The sequence below is a fragment of the Oncorhynchus masou genome, chromosome 11 (genome assembly GCF_036934945.1).
Source record: "Oncorhynchus masou masou isolate Uvic2021 chromosome 11, UVic_Omas_1.1, whole genome shotgun sequence".
Taxonomy (NCBI): Eukaryota; Metazoa; Chordata; class Actinopteri; order Salmoniformes; family Salmonidae; genus Oncorhynchus; species Oncorhynchus masou.
In genome coordinates this window covers 40,767,330-40,790,927 of record NC_088222.1, presented here as the reverse complement: position 1 = coordinate 40,790,927, position 23,598 = coordinate 40,767,330, and the positions used below count along the sequence as shown (strand labels likewise).

The window sequence follows — 23,598 nt, the reverse complement described above, 5'->3', positions numbered from 1 at the left end:
TGATTTTATAATATTCAATCATCTCCATTGGGCTCTGGGAGAAGCAGGGGGAGCTGATTTTATAATATGCAATCATCTCCATTGGGCTCTGGGAGAAGCAGGGGGAGCTGATTTTATAATATGCAATCATCTCCATTGGGCTCTGGGAGAAGCAGGGGGAGCTGATTTTATAATATTCAATCATCTCCATTGGGCTCTGGGAGAAGCAGGGGAGCTGATTTTATAATATTCAATCATCTCCATTGGGCTCTGGGAGAAGCAGGGGGAGCTGATTTTATAATATTCAATCATCTCCATTGGGCTCTGGGAGAAGCAGGGGGAGCTGATTTTATAATATTCAATCATCTCCATTGGGCTCTGGGAGAAGCAGGGGAGCTGATTTTATAATATTCAATCATCTCCATTGGGCTCTGGGAGAAGCAGGGGGAGCTGATTTTATAATATTCAATCATCTCCATTGGGCTCTGGGAGAAGCAGGGGGAGCTGATTTTATAATATTCAATCATCTCTATTGGGCTCTGGGAGAAGCATGGGGAGCTGATTTTATAATATTCAATCATCTCCATTGGGCTCTGGGAGAAGCAGGGGAGCTGATTTTATAATATTCAATCATCTCCATTGGGCTCTGGGAGAAGCAGGGGGAGCTGATTTTATAATATTCAATCATCTCCATTGGGCTCTGGGAGAAGCAGGGGGAGCTGATTTTATAATATTCAATCATCTCCATTGGGCTCTGGGAGAAGCAGGGGGAGCTGATTTTATAATATTCAATCATCTCCATTGGGCTCTGGGAGAAGCAGGGGGAGCTGATTTTATAATATTCAATCATCTCCATTGGGCTCTGGGAGAAGCAGGGGAGCTGATTTTATAATATTCAATCATCTCCATTGGGCTCTGGGAGAAGCAGGGGAGCTGATTTTATAATATTCAATCATCTCCATTGGGCTCTGGGAGAAGCAGGGGGAGCTGATTTTATAATATTCAATCATCTCCATTGGGCTCTGGGAGAAGCAGGGGGAGCTGATTTTATAATATTCAATCATCTCCATTGGGCTCTGGGAGAAGCAGGGGAGCTGATTTTATAATATTCAATCATCTCCATTGGGCTCTGGGAGAAGCAGGGGGAGCTGATTTTATAATATTCAATCATCTCCATTGGGCTCTGGGAGAAGCAGGGGGAGCTGATTTTATAATATTCAATCATCTCTATTGGGCTCTGGGAGAAGCATGGGGAGCTGATTTTATAATATTCAATCATCTCCATTGGGCTCTGGGAGAAGCAGGGGGAGCTGATTTTATAATATTCAATCATCTCCATTGGGCTCTGGGAGAAGCAGGGGGAGCTGATTTTATAATATTCAATCATCTCCATTGGGCTCTGGGAGAAGCAGGGGAGCTGATTTTATAATATTCAATCATCTCCATTGGGCTCTGGGAGAAGCAGGGGAGCTGATTTTATAATATTCAATCATCTCCATTGGGCTCTGGGAGAAGCAGGGGAGCTGATTTTATAATATTCAATCATCTCCATTGGGCTCTGGGAGAAGCAGGGGGAGCTGATTTTATAATATTCAATCATCTCCATTGGGCTCTGGGAGAAGCAGGGGAGCTGATTTTATAATATTCAATCATCTCCATTGGGCTCTGGGAGAAGCAGGGGGAGCTGATTTTATAATATGCAATCATCTCCATTGGGCTCTGGGAGAAGCAGGGGGAGCTGATTTTATAATATGCAATCATCTCCATTGGGCTCTGGGAGAAGCAGGGGGAGCTGATTTTATAATATTCAATCATCTCCATTGGGCTCTGGGAGAAGCAGGGGGAGCTGATTTTATAATATTCAATCATCTCCATTGGGCTCTGGGAGAAGCAGGGGGAGCTGATTTTATAATATTCAATCATCTCCATTGGGCTCTGGGAGAAGCAGGGGGAGCTGATTTTATAATATTCAATCATCTCCATTGGGCTCTGGGAGAAGCAGGGGGAGCTGATTTTATAATATTCAATCATCTCCATTGGGCTCTGGGAGAAGCAGGGGGAGCTGATTTTATAATATTCAATCATCTCCATTGGGCTCTGGGAGAAGCAGGGGGAGCTGATTTTATAATATTCAATCATCTCCATTGGGCTCTGGGAGAAGCAGGGGGAGCTGATTTTTATTAATGCAAATTTAAAATGTGATATTCTGTCTATCTCACCTGAACACGGTTCCCTCTCCAAAGGTTAAGTATCTTTTAACGGACAAATTGTGCCATATGTTCAACTCTGCATTAAACATCCCTGGCCATACGTTGCCTTAAAATATGCAGAAAATCAAGGGTATTACTTTGGCAAGTTTTTTTTCTACTGAAGTCCATATTTCTGTAGAAGAAATGGCTATAGGAACTAATGCCTTGTGCTGTGAGTGTGTGAAATGACAGTTAAGGTCTAGTACAATAACTCAAACAGTTACATAAGTTACATAAGTAACTGGCAAATGTACAACTCCATCTTGTCCATCATGCCTCAGTGTAACTTGTCTTCCTCAGACTAACAGTGTAGCTGTTTTGTAATAGTGTTGTGAAACCGACACCCAGTTTCTCTCCATCTCGGAGACCAAAAGAAGTTATGAGAATGAACTTCCTGTTTTGATTTGCTGCTGCTGCTGCCGGAGGGTGTCGTAACCCTTGGAGACGATGCCAAGAACAGAACAACCAAGGTCTGGTTTAGGGTTCTCACTGTCCTGGGATCAGGACCACACAGGAACACCGAACACACCTGTTTGATATCTGGGTGGAGCAGGACAGTGAGTTAGCGAGCCTTGACGTGCTCCCATAGCACCCCCTGTTTGTGTTTTGATAAATACCTCTGCTCCTCATGCTGCACTCATACAGTTCAATTCAATAAACATTATTTTGTTATTGCCCCTGGCTGGGGAATAAATCAAGTTTATTGAACTGAATTGGATTGTAGTAGTGCAGTGTGAAGAGAAGAGGCCCAATGTTGGCACATGTTCCCATACTGCACTAATAAAGCTGCTCAGACACAATGGCTCATGTAATATTCAGTGCTATGTCAATACCAATTTTCAAAAATAGGAACATCACTTATACAGCCGAGTTTGCTTGTTACAGGTGCGTGGAAAAGGAAAAACCTGCACTCTGCTCTGCTCTTGGCAGTATCCGTTTCTTAATTTAAATACATGTTTTCACTACACAAAAATGGTATGGCTGTTCCGAAGGCTATGTAGCACTACCCCACATGCTGTACTACGCAAGTAGAGTTAAGCCAACTACACTGTAGGAATCATATTATGTCGTCCTACATAACTACTGCTGTACACACCTTTTTCAATTCATATACGGTCTACAAACACCCGTCCATATTTGACGCCCTCCTGTCTCCTCTCCTGTGTTGCAGCTGGTGAGAAGGCCATTGTCTGTGACCAGTGTGGGGCCCAGTTCCAGAAGGAGGATGCTCTGGAGGCTCACAGACAGATCCACACATGTAAGAACACATCCCGCATCTGCTTTAATACGGCTTTACACATGTTCCCCCATCACTCACAGATTGTGATCTCTTTGAAACAGTTGCTCCACTCCCACCATGGTCTTGTACACCCATCTATGTCTGTGTCTGTTGTGCAAGTGTCTACAGTTTGTTCTTGAGCTTGAACCAATTCAGGCGAAACAGCTCAGATTGATGGCTGTAAATAAGGCCAAAAAAACCCACGTGAATTTTAGTGTGTCTAAATGGTCTGAAGTATATTGAGTAGCGTCTAATGCTAGTTGACCTTAATGATAGTTGACTCATTAATAAGTCTTAGTTGTTTTTACACCACTGTGTGTTTTACAATGGGTGATGTATTATGGCGCTTGCCGCTGACCGAAGCAGAAAGACTCAGCGGTGAACGCATCAACATGCATGGCTTCTGGCATAAAGCCGAACCCCCCTGAGTTATGTTTATAAGCCGGTTGGCTCGCGCCACAGTGGCCAGTGGAAGGTGGGGGTCTGGAATCTTCCCTGGCACACGGGCTCCCTCAGCCTGATGACACAGCCTGGATGCCAGAGAGGGGGAAGGGAACCCAGACCTGGGACCTACCGTCCACTGGCTCGCTGGATGGGACTGGATCATATCAGGCCTTTTAATAAAGCAGTGGTAATCAATACGGGACTGGACGGTGGGGGAATGCCTTTCACTTGGCAGGCCAGTCTGGTTTATCAGCGACAGGAGGATGGCGACGTCTTTCCAGCAGATTCCAAAGATCACTCACTCATATATGGCCGACTCGGGTTTCCCTCCACTCTCAGTGTGTTGATCCACCGCTGCTTGATGCTGTGGGAAGGGTGACTAGGTGTGTTGTGACTGTTGGACTCCAGAGTGTGTCAGATGGGTCACAACCTCTGGTGTGTAGCATTGATGTGTGTGACCTGCGGTTTACTGGGTTACAGCCATTCTGTCACTCCACACTTATGTGACTGGCCAAACAAACAACAAGCCATCCTCTTTCAGGGCTATGGACTGGTAATGTGATCCAAGCAATGTTCTCCTGTCACTATATCAACCTCAATGTCTTCCCAAGTGATACATTTATCTCTTCCTTTTTTTTTCTCAAATGAAAACTTTTTCAGTAGATATAGTTTTGTTGTGCTCATTGAGAGTTAGCCATTGTTAGGGTGATGTTACTCAACCTGCAGGGAAGTCATGCTCTGTTTTGTATTCGAAATGGAGGGGGAGCTCCTCTGTGTACTGCAGTAGGAAAATACCCAAACAGAATAAGGATGGACTGTGACACCCCGTATCATGAAGGCATTGACACGTCTCATCCAAGCCTGACTCAAACAACTTTCCGGAGCAATCTTGTTGGCCCCCGCATTTTTTTTGACACTCGTGACTCAGGGCTAGCCCCACTTGAGCAGGCCCCCTATTTGACAGTGGCTGGGGCCTCCTGAGCGGCATTGACCAATTCGAGGGTCCCGGAGTGAAGAGGGGTTAAACAAGGCTAATGATTGGACAGGCATACCAGCAGAAAGGAATGCAGCTCTAAATATAGCATTCCAGTCTGGTCTAGAAAAATGGGCAGCACGACTTGTCTTCCTGCCAGGTATTGGAACAGCAGTGAGGCCAGTCTCCCCCGAGGCCCGCCAGGCTTATATTTTAAAATGTGCTGTAACGCATGGCTAGGCTGATACGCCGGCTCCATCCCTCAATATGCTCACCCATATGCTTAGCTTTACTCAGTTTACTAGCTCTGGAAAATGGGTTGTCACCTTATTCTGTTTGTGTATGCCTGTGTGGCAATACATAACTTACTGTACACTGTCAGGAAGGGGATTACTCATACTTGAAACCGTTTAGAACAACGTTTCCATTAAGCATGACTCATGTAAGGTGAGATTGAGAGGTGACTGAACGGTGAGGAATCCCTGTTCCGTTTACTCTCACTCTGCTATACAGAAATGTTTGAATGACTCAAAGTTCCCAATGAGATGTAATAGACACCTTTTTCAAAGTAAGAAAAGTGCTCCTCTGAGAGCTGCTGTGTCCATCCAACCCCAGCGAAAACGGTTACTTAACAGCTAGAGATTTCTTCCTCCCCACTCACCTCCTACCCCCTCGGTCCACAGTCCGGTGGTTGTGTGACTGTGTCGCACCCGCTATGTAAATAGTTAATGGCCGTCGACATGGAGGTGGTGTTTAGGATGACCAGAGTTTTACGTGGCGCTGTAAACGTCCGGGTCTCAGACTCCTGCTGACAGAGAGGGTACAGAAGGGCAGAGAGCGAAGGCCTGTTCTCCTCGCCCAGTCATCACCCCCCCGCATTTGAAATACTCTGTCAAACTGTCTTTTTTTGTTTGTTTTTTACATGTGCACCGTACACTCTACATTCATTATTGTTTTATTGTGCAATTGGAGACCTATCATTTTCCTTTGTAATGGCTGTAATAATAATTAAATATAAAACCACTGTTTTTGCACTGGGGTCGAACACCAGACCGAGGAAAACATAGGAGGGCAGAACATTGACCATCAAAGCCAGATGTTATCTGAGCGGCTGCTTGGCAGCAAGGGTTGTTGTTCTCAAATGACAATATTTGTCCCTGAAGTCATGCCCATTTCTGGGTAATGCTGCTCTTTCAATGGGCACTATTGTGGCATCCCTTCTGGCCAGTTGACGTCAGAAGTGTCAGCTGCCACGGTTGTTTAACCGCTCAGACTCCCACTGCTTGTGAAACAGGCTTTATATTTAGTGTTACTTGGTATGTGTTTAGGTTATATCCCTGTGCATGCATGTACATTACTCCGAACATGCACAGTATGAACACATGAATGTATGTGTTCACGCAGTAGGTTACTGCCCTGGTCTGGCTTACTTCCTTTTTAAGGGCAGCCCAACCCGACTCCCACCTACAGTGCCTTCGGGAAAGCATTCTGACCCCTTGACTTTTTCCACATTTTATATTACAGCCTTATTCTGAAGTTGATTTAAATGTTGTTTTTTTTCCCCCCTCATCAATCTACACACAATACCCATAATGACGGAGCAACAACAGGTTTTAAGAAATGTCTGTTAATTTATAAAAGATTTCAAACTGAAATATCACATTACCATAAGTATTCAGACCCTTTACTCAGTAGTTTGTTGAAGCACCTTCGGTAGCAATTACAGCCTCGAGTCGTCTTGGGTATGACGCTACAATCACATTTCAATCAATCAAATGAAGCCCTTTTTACATCAGCCGACGTTAAAGTGCTACACAGAAACTCAGCCTAAAACCCCAAACAGCAAACAATGCAAGTGTAGAAGCACGGTGGCTAGGAAAAGCTGCCTAGAAAGGCCAGAACCTAGGAAGAAACCTAGAGAGGAACCATGCTCTGAGGGGTGGCCAGTCCTCTTCTGGCTGTGCCGGGTGGAGATGACAGTACGTGGCCAAGATGTTCAAATGTTCATAGATGACCAGCAGGGTCAAATAATAATAATCACAGTAGTTGTAGAGGGTGCAACAGGTCAGCACCTCAGGAGTAAATGTCAGTTGATTTTTCATAGCTGAGCATTCAGAGTTAGAGACAGCAGGTGCGGTAGAGAGAGAGAGGGCCAACCAGGCAGGATATTTACAAGGATGGCACACCTGTATTTGGGGAGTTTCTCCCATTCTTCTCTGCAGATCCTCTCAAACTCTGTCAGGCTGGATAGGGAGCTTTGCTGCACAACTATTTTCCGGTCTCTCCAGAGATGTTCGATCGGTTACAAATCCGGGTTCTGGCTGGGCCACTCAAGGACATTCAGAGACTTGTTCGGAATCCACTCCTGTGTTGTCTTGGCTGTGTGCTTAGGGTCATTGTCCTGTTGGAAGGTGAACCTTTGCCCCAGTCTGAGCTCGAGTCCTCTGGAGCAGGTTTTCATCAAGGATCTCGCTGTACTTTGCTCCGTTCGTCTTTGCCTCGATCCTGACTAGTCTCCCTGCTGATAAAAAAACCTCCCCACAGCATGATGCTGCCACCACCATGTGTCACTGTAGGGATGGTGCAAGGTTTCCTCCAGACATTCAGGCCAAAGAGTCCAATCTTTGTTTCATCAGACTAGAGAATCTTGTTTCTCATGGTCTGAGAATCTTTAGGTGCCTTTTGGCAAACCCCAAGCAGGCTGTCATGTGCCTTTTTACTGGGGAGTGGCTCTAGGAAGAGTTAAGAATGATGGAGGCCACTGTTCTTGGGGACCTTCAATGCTGCAGAAATGTTTACTCAGATCTGTGCCTCAACTCAATCCTGTCTCGGTGCTCTACGGACAATTCCTTCGACCTCGTGGCTTGGTTTATGCTCTGACATGCACTGTCAACTGTGAAACTTTATATAGACAGGTGTGTGCCTTTCCAAATCATGTCCAATCAATTGAATTTACCACAGGTGGAATTCAGTCAAATTGTAGAAGCATTTCAAGGATGATCAATGGAAACAGGATGCACCTGAGTTCAATTTTGAGTGTCATAGCGAAGGAGCTGAATACTTGTGTAAATAAGGAATTTCTGTTGAAAAAAATTCTAAAAATGCCAAAAATTCTCAACCTGTTTTCACTTTGTCATCATGGGGTATTGTGTGTACATTGCTGTTTTTTTTTTTTTTTTTTTTTACAATTTTAGAATAAGGCTGTAACTTAACAAAATGTGGAAAGATTCAAGGGTGTAAATACTTTCCGAAGGCACTGTATATCACCTCTCGTGTAGCTCCGGAGGGTTCCGTCTCCACCTCACAAGTCACTGGTGGAATCACATTATAGCACCTGGCATTGATCATTTAGCAACGGGCTTGAACGACACAAGACACATCTTAATGGTTTGAACTAGGAGGAGAGAGATTCTGTGTCCTGATGTGACTTTTGAGCTTGATGACGTCATACGAGTGCCATCAATGCATCTACATCTGCACTGTCAGTTTTTGCCCCCCTCTAGAATTGGGTGCTTTTGCCGATCATGCAAATTATCTTGGAAGCTCATCTGATTTTGTCCAAGTTTGGAAGCGAAGCAGGGTGGAGGTTTTTACCCCGTTTTCTCCTCAATTTTGTGGTAATCCAATTGGTAGTTGCAGTCTTGTCTCATCGCTGCAACTCCCGTACGGACTCGGGAGAGTCTAAGGTTGAGAGCTGTGCATCCTCCGATACACAACCCACCCAAGTCACACTACTTCTTGACACAATGCCCACTTAACCCGGAAGCCAGCTGCACCAATGTGTCAGAGGAAACGCAGTGTACCTGGTGACCGTGTTAGCGTGCACTGCGCCCGGGCCGCCACAGGAGTCGCTAGTGCGCGATTGTGACAAGGACACCTCTGCCGGCCAAACCGTCCCCTATCTCGGACGATGCTGGGCCAATTGTGCACCACCCCACGGGTCTCCCGGTCGCGGCCGGCTGCGACAGAGCCTGGACTCGAACCCAGAATCTCTAGTGGCACAGCTAGCACTGATGCAGTGTCTTAGACCACTGCGCCACTCGGGAGGCCAAGCAACGTGTTTTCTATGAGATGGTGGTAGTCACGTTTTATAGACAAGCACTCTGACCGCTCCTCAGTGAAGATCCCTAAATAATTGAAGGGACTACCCCTCCTTTTCTATCCCTCTCCCCCTTTTTCTCCCCTCCTTTTTAAGTCTTGTGTTACAGGGAAAATATGCTAAACATTTTGGAGAGGCAACAGTGGGTTTAGTCGGTGGGAACACGGCGTGACTCCAGCGACCGGGCCACAGAGTAAACAGTTTCTTTCTCAAGACAGAAATAGTTTGGACAGTGAGCGAGAGAAAAGGGAGGACAACACGTCTGTGTTATGGCACAGGGAGAAAATAAACCATGAGGCCTCTTTCCTTCTTTCTCTCGCTCTCCCTCCCACCCCTACTTTGTTTTTCTCTCCCACATCTGAAAATGTTCACACTGGTGGCCTCCCAATCAGTCCCCACACACACCCTTCCCACGTGACTCTCCTAAATTGGACCGTTGCCACCGGTGCACAGGGGTCACGTCAAAAGTGTTGATTATCTCAATCACATTAGGCGAATGGGAGCGTCTGTTTAGCATTTAGTTAATTGTGACGTTATTAAGTTGTCAGTGAGCATTAGAGCCACAATGGATAGTGCGTGCGTGTGCTCCCCACATAGCCTTGGTATGAAGCGTTTCTGTTTGCCTGAAAGATCTTAAATTCTGGTGTGTTTATGTTGAAATCAAGGTTTGAATAAATAGATGTATTACCACACCGACATGAACCACGTTTATTCAGCACAAACCGTCTAGAAATAGTAACTGGAGGTACATGAAGGTTATTGGGTAGCGTTTAATTTTTGATTGCCGCGTTAGCGTCATGAATGCCCCCCTGCTGCGGTCATCGGGTGTGCAGTAATGCTGATGAGCATGGCTAGACGCTAGCCACCATATTTCACTAGCCATTCATTATTGAGCAAGCTGTCCTTCACTCCGGCAGATTACCCATTTGTCTGTCTGACTCCCTCCCATGGAGGGCACTCAGGGTCAACGCAGGTATCGTATTGTAAACCACAGTGGAGTGCACTTGTAGCAAATGTCTTTGTCCCTTCGTAGTACCCTATTGAGGCATTGTTGTCATAAAAGTGTACTGTGTGTGTATTGTGTAGATTTTTGTGTCCTTATAAACCACTATGAATTGCACGGACACTTTTGGCTGATGTAATAGTATTTGTCCCCTGTTTGGTCATCGGGTGTAATGCAGAGATATGTGTCCCTGTGAGACCCGGAGTGACAGTTGATGTGACGGCTAAACTGTCCGTCACTGTAGAGATGCTGGGATTGGTCCCCTTGATGGTCCTTCCTCCCAGGTGATGCCTAGTTCCCACCGAAGGTCACAGGGTTCAGAGGGAGGGATACTGTATCTCCTAAATATACCACAAGAATGGGCTCACCCAGACGGACCCCCTTCTGATTGAAAGAGGAGAATCTCCTTTAGATGTTACTGGTAATCAGAACTCAACCATTCCCATTGTGTTTTCACCTTCTCTAGTTTTGCCCAGTCTTTTTTCATTCATCATCCAGTGTGAAAGCTCTTCATAAGTGAAAAGACTGAAAGCGAGTGAGAATACGTCAGGGTCATTTGACTTTGCGGGAGAAGTTTAACAGGTGACATAGGCCAAGCATTGAAAGTCAAACCTCCCACTGTCCCAGTTAAATAGTTGTGCTATGCAGTATGGGTAACATTTGCTAAATTGCAGTTAAAGAAATCTTTCAGCTGACTGTTTGTCTGAATCTGTGTTATTGCAGTTGCCTTGGGCCATTACTCTTCTCTATTTTTATAAATGACTTGACACCGGTCTTACAAGATGCTAGAATGACTATGTATGCAGATGATTCCACACTCTACATGTCATCGCCCAAAGCCAGTGAGGTCACTGACATTCTAAATAAGGAGTTAGTCAGTATCTGAATGGGTGACTTAATAATGCACTGGTCTTAAATACATCTACAACTAAAAGCATTGTATTTGGTTCAAAACAGTCTCCAAGACCTAAATCTCATCTGGAATTGTGTAAAAAGTGTGTGACCCTTGAGCAAGTTGAGGAAGCTGAACTTTTCATGGGCTCCCGAGTGGTGCAGTGGTATAAGGCACTTCATCTCAGTGCTAGAGGTGTCACTACAGACCCTGGTTTGATTCCAGGCTGTATCCCATAGGGCGGAGCACACCTGGCCTGGCGTCGTCCGGGTTAGGGTTTGGCTGGGGTAGGTCATCATTGTAAATAAGAATTTGTTCTTAACTGACTTGCCTAGTTGAATAAAAATAAATGGTAAAATAAACTCCTTGGATAACATTGGATGGTCAGTTATCATGGTCAATTCATATTGACAAAGTTGTTGTGAAGATGGGTTGGGTATGTTTGTTCTAAAAAATAGTTCTGTTTTTTGACACATCAAATGCACTAGTTGTTCATTGTCTGGTCTTGTCCCATCAAAGGAAGACCCAGCAAAGCTGCAACTGGATCAAAAGAGAGCAGTACGTCTTGCCCGTAACTGCACATGTAACAGATGTCCAGCAAAGACGCAAAGTCTGGTCACCAGTGTAACAGATGTGATTGTACTTTGTAACTCTGTCCAGCCAGTCGAGCCCAGTTGACGGATGTTTATTCGCTTGCGTATCAATATCAGATGGGTCATTTTGTAATCAAACATCATAACCGTTACAAAAATAGTACAAAATACAACAAACGTAAGTACCTGACGATAGACACAAGGAAGCACATTAGATGTGCAGGACAACCATATGTTGATTGCTGTAGATTTGTGATTGGTCTGTTAGCATGGAAATAAGTGAATTAGCAGGGAGCTAATGTGGCCACTACAATTCATCTCTTACTACAATTACATAAAAAACACATCCTAGGATGCCCACAGTATTTTACAGGTAGCACACACGTTGTCTAGTGGTTAAGTGGTTTGGCCAGTAACCGCAGGTCGCTGGTTCGAATCCCCTAACCAACTAGGTGAAAAATGTTGATGGGCCCTTGAGCAAGGCACCTAACCCTAATTGCTCCTGTAAATCACTCTGGATAAGAGTTTTCTAAATGACTAAAACATAAATATATACACATCAGAACATGTACATTGTAGATATGAAAATAGACGTTTCAGAGTGTGACCTACTGTACCACTTTCCTGTCAATATCAGACTGGGAAGAATTAAAGTTTGCGGCCTCCCTCTATCCGCATGTATCACCAATGGCATAACACATTTACATTACATTTAAGTCATTTAGCAGACGCTCTTATCCAGAGCGACTTACAAATTGGTGAATTCAACCTTACTGATATGTACATTCATTCAACAAATAGGAATACATAAACATCAAAACATTATTTCTGCATTGTCAAGTGAAACATAACTAACCCTGTAACACATATACAGAACTAACATCAGCAAAATGCTGGCCAGTCTTTCCAGGTTGAGGTGACTTAGCTGCTTCTCTTCTAGTTTTTATGAGAAGTATTACTGTCATGAAAATTCCAGATTGTCAGCATAAACAAAGAACATTCAGCTCCGACACCCATAGATACCTCACAATACATGCCACCAGGGGTCTCTCCACAGTCCCCAAGTCCAAAACGAATACAGCAACACACTGTATTATACAGAGCCACGGCCTGTGACTCCCTTCCATCTCCAATTACTCAAGCAAACAGCAGAATTACATTTTTTTTAGAGATGAAAGGTCTCTTGGAACGGCGGGGATTGGGAGGGGACACCCACAGACACACTCTAACACACACAGACACACTCTAACACACACAGACACACTCTAACACACACAGACACACTCTAACACACACAGACACACTCTAACACACACAGACACACTCTAACACACACAGGTACACTCTAACACGTACCGTTTTATTCTTTATTTTGTATGAATATCGTTGTATTTGTAATGTGTGTGACTGTCCTTGTCTATCAGTGTACCAGTGTGTTGTGTTTCTTCTGGACCCCAGGAGGACTAGATGCTGCTTCTGCAAAAGCTAATGGGGATCCAAATAAACAAATACATATATTTTAATGGTGGATCTATCAACCTCTTCTGCAGCCCTAAAAGGCCTTAAACTCAACGCTCCTCTTCTCTCCGAGTCCTCGACAGAACTTTTTTTTCTCCCTCCATCTCGCTCACTCACTTCCCAAAATAAGAAGTGTACAAGTGGTCTGAGTCAGTGACCAAATTAAATCAAGTGCAGACCTAGACTACGGTCTTCTTTTTCTCCCTGTTTTTATCTCTCTGCTCCCCTCTCCAAACACATTTTTTCCCCTGATAGGATATAAATGAGTTTTCCAGGCGTAGGGATGCTCAGCCGGCCTGATAGAAACCATGCGTTGGGACGGCGGCAGGCCAACACCCAGAAGTAATCATCTGCCGTGGCAGGAATGTTTAGCCTTTAGGCCAAGTGTAAATTCCCACCAATGAGTTGTGCGTTTATTGACTGTGCCTCGTGCATTTTGAGGCGTCCTATGCGAAGGGGCAGTGTGTGTGCGTGTGCACCGACACTGCTTCCTTCCACCGCCTACGCCAGCCAGTGAGAAGTACCCAACTGGGCCTCTCCGTTCTCTAGCCTCTGGGTCACGGCTTAGAAGGTGTCGTGGTGGCATTGTGGCATCGCCACGGGAACATGGGGAACAACACAGTTTTGGGGGTAGTGAAGGAAGAGCCTGTTGTAGAAGGGGGAGATCTGGCAGCAAATTGGGATATCAGAATCCGTTTGGTGGAGCAGTCGGGGAGAATCGCTCGGTGCGAGCGGGCTTTATGGCACATTGTTGGCGAGAAAGTTTCGTAGGAGAGATTATGGACTCCCGGAGGTTCGGCGATTCACGCTCCGTAAAAGAAAGCCAGCAGGAAGCTGGAGAAGCTGGGCAATCTGGACGCCAAACCCCCTCGCTCTCGGAGATGTCTCTCAGCACGTTACAATATGACCCCAGCAGCCCATCCTGTCTCCAACACGCATTAACTCCCCCAGATTTAACATTCACAACACTGTAGCCTGGCTGTCTTCCTGTTTGTCTCGGTTTCCCACCTTGAAATATGCCTGCCACATATTACCCTTGTGGCGTGGGGGCTTTGAATAGGGAAGGTTGTGCCGGAGAAGGAACAGAGGCCTGGCCATCACAATAACCAAGGCCCTTTTGTCCACAGCGGTATTGGGAGTCAATTTTCCTGCAGAATTAGATTTGAGCCATTTGAGGATTCTTTAGAAGTGTTTCATCGTGTAAAAAAAAAGTGACGCAAGAGGCCACGTTTAATTTACAGTGCAAATACTTTTCGATTAGCACAGAAGGAATTGGTAGAGGAGAGATGGAAATTGGGGTTGACTTGCTTTCTTTTTTTGCTGTTGTCGCCACAGAAAGAGGAGAGGGGGTTTGAAATGGCTCTTCTGTTATTTAATTGTGAAGCGGGGAGATTAGTGTGAGCACTTCCAACCTTTCACCCCGCACAAAGGAACCATCAGATCTGGTTGCCTAGTGACATGAGTTTCACACTGGCCAATTTAGCCGCTCACCGTCGCTCGCTACCTGTGTTCTGTGAAAGGATGGTGTGTGGTGTGTGTGTGATTACACAAACCTTAGCTCCCCCCGGCCAATCGACTGGACTCTAATGGCGCGAGGAGCAATACAAATTAAGATGGCCGCAGCATCCTCTCTTTGTCCATCTCATCAAATCATATAAAAGTTAATGTCCCCGGAACAATGACATTCAAAAGCCAGTTCCGGCTTGGAGAATGCTCAGCTGCAGACCAGGGGGAGCACCAAGGTATGTCCATCTCCGACTGCACAATCAAAGTGCACTTAACAGTGTCATATTGATTATGGTGGCTTAACCTCGGTAAATCTCTCCTCTGTGTTGGCATTAGGCCCATAGACTCAGTGAGATGGGCCGCTCTGCAAGCCAGATGCGCTTGTGCTTTTCCTATTAAATCATATTACTGTGACTCGGAATTATGGGTATTGCTGGCGTTTGTCAAAGTCTGACAATATGCTGTGTGACTGGAGTGACTCGGGATCATAGCCTAAATCTCTCACAGAAATGCTGTGTGACTGGAGTGACTCGGGATCATAGCCTAAATCTCTCACAGAAATGCTGTGTGACTGGAGTGACTCGGGATCATAGCCTAAATCTCTCACAGAAATGCTGTGTGACTGGAGTGACTCAGGATCATAGCCTAAATCTCTCACAGAAATGCTGTGTGACTGGAGTGACTCGGGATCATAGCCTAAATCTCTCACAGAAATGCTGTGTGACTGGAGTGACTCGGGATCATAGCCTAAATCTCTCACAGAAATGCTGTGTGACTGGAGTGACTCAGGATCATAGCCTAAATCTCTCACAGAAATGCTGTGTGACTGTTTTTTGTTTTTTTGACCAGAGTCTGACAGAAACGGAAGCAGAGAACGAGTGGAATGTGGAGGCATTGTACCTCAGAGGAAGGGACTAGTTTTCCCTCGATGGCGGATGACAGTGCGAAGTGGGAACTCAGGTGGGACCCATTACTCCCATGGAGGGCCTGGTTCTTATCAGTTAATAGAAGATTTCAGAGGAGCAGGATTGTTTTGATAGATGGAACCTGGTCAGGCCTTTAACAAGTCACAGAAACCCCACAAAATGAAATGTCGCTAAAGCTAGACAAAGGCTCGAACTGTGAGTCAGCTCAGTGTTAATTCCAGAAAAGGAAAGGGAGGGGTACATTTTCTGTGTTTGTAGGTGAAATTGTGTTTTTTTCTGTGTCAAGAATGTTGTCAGATGGTTATTCTGGTGTTTTTGTAAATCCTAACTGGCTGGATAAGGTCTTTGTCTATTTGCACAGGTGTTGGCTTTGTGAGTGAGTCAGCGCTTCTACCTGATTATCCATTCCTCTAGAATGCTGTACATTTAATTTACAATTTTGTGGGGCTTGTCATTACTGGTAAACCTTTGCTCTGGGTTCTTAATTCAATATAACCTCGTTTGGTCCAATTTCAACTCCTATATGTCACTGCTTCTTGTCCTTTTATTTTTTACTTCATCTGGAATCCACAGCATCAAAGAAGAAATAGGGAAAGTAAGAGAAAAAAAATCATTTGAAGACTGCTCTAAGTTAGTTTTGCTCATTAACTCGGTTTAGTGTAATTCTGGTCCGTCTAGTTTGGTCAGTTTATCATGGGAAATTAGAGGGTGTTAGCTAGTGGCTCATTGTGTTTAGTTTCATTTCTAGACTATGAATGCCTGTTGGTGTGTCCACTCTGGCCCCAATTGATCCCCCAGCCAGGAGGGAGAGAAACAGCCCCCCCCCACCATGGAATTCCGAGCGCTGGAGTGAAGTGGTGGTGGGGGTTCAGTCTAGAGGCCCCCCTTCCAGGGCCCGGTGTCCGTTTACAGTCCGACCACACGGCCCGCTGACCACTGCTCCTGGAATGTGATTGATTAGGTGGTATTTGGGCCTTTGAGGACCTTTCAGCGGCTTAGGGGTCAGGGTTCATCTCCTCCGCAAATCTGCTTCCTTTTGTACAGTGGCGCGCCAGGAGGGAAGCCTCACAAAAAACTTTTTTCTCCCTCTTCTTCTTTATCTTCTTCTTCACCCTGTGAAAATGGGGGAGGGAACATCAATTTAAGCCGCTCTTAAACCGAGCGAATTGGTCTTAAATTCAAAGGGTCCTTTCTTTTAAACGTTATTGACAGAAAATCTATAAAACTAAATGTGGAATTTAAGGCTGAGTTACGAGGCCATTAAAAGCACAAAAACTGTTATGGAACGTTTTTAGCAGCAATGATATTGAGCCTTAGTCTTTTAAGATTAATATTTTCAAAGATAAGAGCTGACATAAAACATCTAAAAACAAACTTTGTGAATTTCCAATAGTCGGATTGCCGTTTAATTTGATAGCGGTTTATTCTGAAAGTTCTCTGAGCTCATACTCTCCTCACCCAAGCAAAATGTTCCTCTCCAAAAGCAAGTCCAATTTATTTAATGCTTTAGAGAAGAAGGCGGAATTGGTTTGGCCATTTGCTGTCTTAACACAAGTGGAAGGAAGAGGCCTGGCCATGTAATCCTTTGATGTGCAGTCGGTCGGGGCTCAAGATGACAGTGCAATTCAAAAAATGTGCCAATCCTTGGCCCTCAGGGGCCAGCCTTTGTAGTCACAGGACCTGGATTATACTTTAACCCTAGGCTCGGGCTCGGGGCCAGGTGAAAGGGCACAAGTCTTAAAAAAATAACAGTTCACACCAGAATGCAAGGCCTGTCCACTTACTGGTTAGGTTCCCTTTTTAGTGAAATATTAGGTATTCAGTTAAACGTTTCACTCATTCCCTTCTAATTTTTTCTAGTTTTCTAAAAAAGTTGTGTTATCCTGAACCTTTTGCAGTTAATTTATATGCATGTGTGCTTAATACTTTCAGAGACATTTATTTAAATGTGTGAGGACAGAGGGTCTGTTTTGGTGTCTCACTTTTCTGTATGTGTTTGTGCATAACTGCATCTGGGTTTGCATTTGCCTCTTTGGCTCATATCTGTATGTTGGTGTATGTATGTCTGGGTCAGGTTTTTATCCAATCAGACCACTACTACAAGGTGCCTGCAAACTCCCTGAAAAGTGTGGCGATTTCTAAACGGCCACTCTGGCCTCGCGATAAATTCCTCTCCACGCTGTAATTTCCTGGGGTCTGTCGGAGATGATCTACGGCCCACAGGGAGAAGAGACTACCGACTGCAGAGGGGTATAGAGGGGATGCCCACACTGTGGTTGTCTGAGTGGACTCTCAAAGTATCACTGACTGACTGACTGACTGCACATTGCGATATACCATTTCGCTGTGAGGTGACGGAGAAGGTAGGAGGGAGAGACTGAAATGTCAGAGTGACAGGTTAGGTGGTTGAGTCACTCTGTGAAAACACTGAATACATTGATATCATAATATCTGCTGTAAACATCTCTGAGGTTGGGCTTTGAGCTGTTTCTCCAATACTGCTGTCTGAGCGATGTTTCCAATACAAGGCAGATTCAATTATCCCCATTTAGCCTCTATGTTTTGAGGCTTTGGCAGAGTAGCAACTCTCACTCATTGACTGGAATAATCTGGTATTTTCCTATCCCCTTCAGTGACTTTTAGTGCAGGGCAACAAACTCCCCCCCCCCCCCCCCCCCCCCAAACCTACTTTCTATCGCTAATCTTCAGCCCCTGATCCGTATCTTTATTGTACACACATTACAGCTGTAGTAAAGTGGAAAAATTAAAATCCAGGATTTCTGGAGCCTGTTCCAACTCTGTGAGGTCATTTGGGGTCTTCCCCCCTGCCTGCATTCGCTCCAGAGAGTCGAGGCACTGCGAACACAGTGGGGTGGTTGAGTCAGAAGAGCTCCACCTGGTGTTCAGAGGCAGTTTGGTGAACTGCATGCAGACAGTGCAATCGCCGTAGCGTTTTTCCTCTTTCCTTTCAGTTTCTGTGATTTTTAATTCACAAATGAATTTATGGGCCATTTTTGTGCAATTACGGCTATCATTACAGTTCGATGATTATCTCCCACTAATCTCTCTCTCATAATTCTCCTGCAGGACCAATTTATTGAATTGGATTGTTTATCTGCTTTTAGGCAATCTAGGGCAACACCAGACATATCCCATACCTCAGGAGAATGACAATGAGGTTCCTTATAATAGATAATGATTTAATTTAGGCCTTATTTTCCATCCATTAGCACACATCAATGAACCATTGGAGGACACCGTATTTATAAGGTATTATAGTGCCTTTTATCATTGTCACAAGTAGTCTGCATTCAGACTTGCAATTGGCATTCTTAGAAGCCCATGGCCGAAATAGACACTACATGACAAAATGGATGTGGACACCTGCTCGTCGAACATCTGATTCCAAAATCATTGGTATTAATATGAGGCTTGGCCCTCCCTTTGCTGCTATAACAGCCTACACTCTTCCGGGAAGGCTTTCTACTAGATGTTGGAACATTGCTGCGGGGACTTGCTTCCATTCAGCCACGAGCATTAGTGAGGTCGGGCACTGATGTTGGGCCATTAGGCCTGGCTCGCAGTCGGCGTTACAATTCATTCCAAATGTGTTCGATGAGGTTGAGGTCAGGGCTCTGTGCAGGCCAGTCAAGTTTTTCCTCACTGATCTCAACAAACCATTTCTGTATGGACCTCGCTTTGTGCATGGGGGCATTGTCATGCTGAAACAGGAAAGGGCCTTCCCCAAACTGTTGCCACCAAGTTGGAAGCACAAAGTAATCTGGAATGTCATTGTATGCTGTAGCGTTAAGATTTCCCTTCAGTGGGACTAAGGGGCCTAGCACAAACTACGAAAAACAGCCCCATACCATTATTCCTCCTCCACCAAACTTTACAGTTGGCACTATGCATTCGGGCAGGTATTATTTTCCTAGCATCTGCCAAACCCAGATTCGTCCAAATGGTAAAGCGTGATTCATCACTCCAAAGAACTCGTTTCCACTGCTCCAGAGTCCATTGGCGGCGAGCTTTACACCACTCCAGCTGACACTTGGCATTGCGCATGGTTTAGGCTTTTGTGCGGCTGCTCGGCCTTGGAAACCCATTTCATTAGCTCCCGATCAACAGTTATTGTGCTGACGTTGCTTCCAGAGGCAGTTTGGAACTTGGTAGTGAGTGTTGTAACCCAGTTCTGTGAGCTTGTGTGGCCTACCATTTCACGGGCCGAGCCGTTGTTGCTCCTAAACGTTTCCATTTCACAATATCAGCACTTACAGTTGACCGGGGCAGCTCTAGCAGTGCAGAAATTCGACTAACTGCCTTGTTGGAAAGGTGGCATCCTATGACAGTGCCACGTTGAAACTAAGCTCTTCAGTAATGCCATTCTACTGCAAGTGTCTGTCTGGAGATTGCATGGCTACACCTGTCAGCAACAAGTGTAGCTGAAATAGCTGAATCTACAAATTTGAAGGGGTGTTCACATACTTTTGTGTATATAGTGCATGTTCACCTTTTTAAGTGTTTTGGCAATGCATGAGGATTACATACACAGGTTTCTCAGAAACCAGTGCTCAGAAACTGCCCCTGTGAACTCCAGGCCTATGATGGCATTATCAGTTCTATAGGACCATACTTGTTGCTCACTTGGATACAAAGCTGTAGTGTTCTTGTCAGGGTTTCTTTGCCTCGCCGAGTCTCTCGGCTCACTTTGATATCCCTTTGAAACATGCCTCTTTACTCTGGGCTGCCAGACGCTCTGCGCTGCAAATGACTAATTGAACTACCTTTTGAATGTGGGGTCGACAGCCTTGTAACTTCACAGTGAAGAGAAGATCTTAATCGGCTATAATACCATTTCTGATAAAATCTGGCTGGCGATATTGATTTAAAGTGCACTTCCACCAAGCCTATGTTTGTCAAGTTATGCTATGCATGATAATTCCGGTCTCTATTAGGCAGCCCATTGAGAGACTCGTGGGTATGTTGGTATGAGATCCTTGCCTGTTCACATTGTCGTGATAGGCAGGAAGCATGATTGTCCGTCTAGCCCTACTGACGCTCCGATCTCTCTCACACACACACACACACACACACACACACACACACACACACACACACACACACACACACACACACACACACACACATACTGAGACTAATGCCTCTGGACAGTTGTTGGTTTCTATACTATAATTACCATTACTTGCCATTCAAGGTGCAAAGGTTGTCCTTGAATGAATTGTAAATCACAACTTAATGCAACAATAACTATCCTTTTTTAATAGACACATCTCAAAACCTTTCCACGTAAACAAAATGAATTGTTTGTTTATGAAATGACTTCAAAATGATATACATTTTCCACAGCCATAATCATACCAGCATTTCTTTCATTCCTTTTTCTCCCCAATTTTGTGGTATCCAATTCTTAGTTACAGTCTTGTCTCATCGCTGCAACTGGGAGAGGCAAAGGTTGAGATCCGTGCGTCCTCCGAAACACAACCCAACCAAGCCGCACTGCTTCTTGACACAATGCCCACTGAATCCGGAAGCCGGCCGCACCAATGTGTCGGAGGAAACACCGTGCACCTGGAAACCGTGTCATTGTGCGCTGCGCCCGACCCGCCACGGGAGTCGCCCCATGGATTTGTCTTTTTTTTTAAACTGTTGTGCACATTGTTAAACTTATCGTTCGATTTATCATTATCGTATCAATTCAGTCAATTTATCGCGATATGGATTTTGCAATGTGTATTTTGGTCCCAGCTGTACATCCATAGCCTACACTAGAAGGACAAGTAAAGTCAGACTTGTTCTTAGTTACAGTTATACATAGAGCTCGTCAGTCACTCTGAGACTAAATTCTTGCCAGACTGACGTCACTCATGCCGAAGGCCTGTGCTGACTTGAGATGGATGGTTGTAGATGAGATGTTTTGATGGTAACATCTGTTTTTAGATGAATTCCCAGCGTTTTGTCAGACTGACAGGTGTTATATCTCCCAGGGATAAACAAGGACGAGTGTCTCCACTAATATGAAGAAGTACATTCATTAGATTTCACACACATGAAAGGAGGGAACCCTTAACGGACTGTGTGCGCGTACGGGTGCATGCTTTTTCTTCTTCCGAGTCCCCCGAAAGACATTGATTATAGATCATGTAGGCACATCAACTTTGAAAGCCTTGGGCTCCGTCTCTACTGCCTGTCCTCTGCTTTCGTCCCATAACGCCAAATGTAGTTTTGAAAATAACGAATACATTCATATCTTCCTGGCTAACCCACTGAAATTATTGTTTTTCCGTCGACCATCTCCACCTGATAGTGTGTGTGCGTAGGCTTCACTACGTGTGTGTGTGTGTGTGTGTGTGTGTGTGTGTGTGTGTGTGTGTGTGTGTGTGTGTGTGTGTAAGAGAAAGAAAGCGAGAGACAAACTGGTCTTCTGTGGCCGCTAAGAGCCAACCCAAATCAATTTCCTTTCTAATGGAATTAAAAGCGTGGTTGGAGAGATTGAGGCAGAATGTTGTATTAGTTCTTCAAAAGCGCCCCCCAGCCCCCACCCACCTCCAAGGGGCCCTCTTCCTGATGCTGCGGCTTGATCGACACTCAGCTGATCTATAAATAGAGTATTTTCTTCCCTCACAAAGACTTGTTGAGCGCTGTGCTGTTTGCTGTTTGGCTTCAAGGTCAGGGCTGTACCGCTCTGTAAATCAACATGTTTCAGAGATCATTAGTAAAATGGCCCGGCCTAATTGAGACGGTCAACCTTCTGTCAACTGTTGGGAGAGATGGGGCAGGGGCTCGGACCAATGCATCCCTCTCTCTTTCCTCTTTCTCATTCTCTCTCTCACTCTGTTTCGCTCACTCCATCTTGCTTTTTCTCGCTGCAGCTTGTTTGCCTTTTCCCTGTTGCTGTTCAGTACAACAAGGTTATGGAGTTTGAATATTAGACACTTGGAGTGTTCCCATTGTTAAGATGAAATGTCATAGCTGTATTGGGCCTATGGATTGGCTTGGTAGATGCAGTGCAGTATCCCCTATTCTTCCAGGAATCAGACATCACATATACATAGTTTTTGTTTGTCTGTCCGAGGGAGATACACCCCCCTGTGTGTGGAACAAAGACGTCTGTTTGCGCCTTAACTGCAGTCTTGAGACAAATGGCAAATAAAATGGATCCGATGGTCCTTGCGTTTCACATTTTTATTCAGTTGTTTACGCCAAAAACGCGCACACGCGAACAGAGCGCTGCACCATACGGTCAAGGGCTCCTAAATTATGGAAGGGCACATTGATTACTGTTCCTTTGTCTATTTAGGCATTTTTGCAGTTATACAAGCACAGCTTTCACTTGGGCGAGCCAGTTGTCTCGAGGCAGTATTCAGTCCCTGGGCCGCGAGGTTTGAAATGTACATTGCCCTTAACCGAAGCGCCAACAAAAGGGATACTTGTAGCATCCTAGGACCCACAAAGGCCTACATTAAGCTGGGGGAGAAGCATGCCATCCCTATTATACCTACAACCTTTATCTTTATAAGTCATTCGGCTTCTCCCGTCGCATTCCGATATGACTGCACCCATGGGATCTCCCTCCCACACCAGCTCACCAGCGGCACCCTAAACCCCCACGGTTTTTGTGTAGCCGTGCAGCTTTAGTCCCCTTTTCTCTCGTTTCCCCGGCGTCTCAGAAAACAAAACAAACTCCCGTTTCTGTCAGATTGGACTAGAGGTTGAAGGGGGAGGAGTAGGAGGGGGGGGGGTGACAGTAGAGAGGCGCTGAAAGCCTTTTGTCCACTGGGAAAGACCGTGTCAGGGAGGGAGGGAGGGAGGGAGGGAGGGAGGGAGGGATAAGGGGAGGGGGCCTAGTCCGGTCATTTGGCCACAGCAAAATACCAAAAGTATAAAGATTAGGGACGTAAGAGGTCGAGCCTTAGAGCCTATGACTAATAGGGCGGGTCATTCAGAGCCCTGGACACATTCTGTCCACTGTCCAGGTGGTCGCTGGGAATAAATCCTGGGAAGATGCAGAGAGTGAATTCCAATGCAGGGATCCACTCCCAGCCACATTATCAACCAGTCATACCAAGGGGAAAAGAAGCAATGGGAATGTGGCTTTTCTTGTACTTGAAACCTGTTA

At 45.3% G+C, this 23,598-nt stretch overlaps 1 protein-coding gene across 5 annotated transcripts in view; it reads left to right on the top strand.

Moving 5' to 3' along the window:
- Positions 1-23,598, top strand: part of LOC135548712 (zinc finger and BTB domain-containing protein 16-A-like) — a 155,003-nt gene that overhangs the window by 75,027 nt on the left and 56,378 nt on the right. For all 5 annotated transcript variants that reach the window (XM_064978570.1, XM_064978568.1, XM_064978567.1 and 2 more), the window contains exon 4: positions 3,400-3,486. In XM_064978570.1, the coding sequence (XP_064834642.1) occupies positions 3,400-3,486 (87 nt within the window). The remainder of the gene's footprint in view (positions 1-3,399; positions 3,487-23,598) is intronic.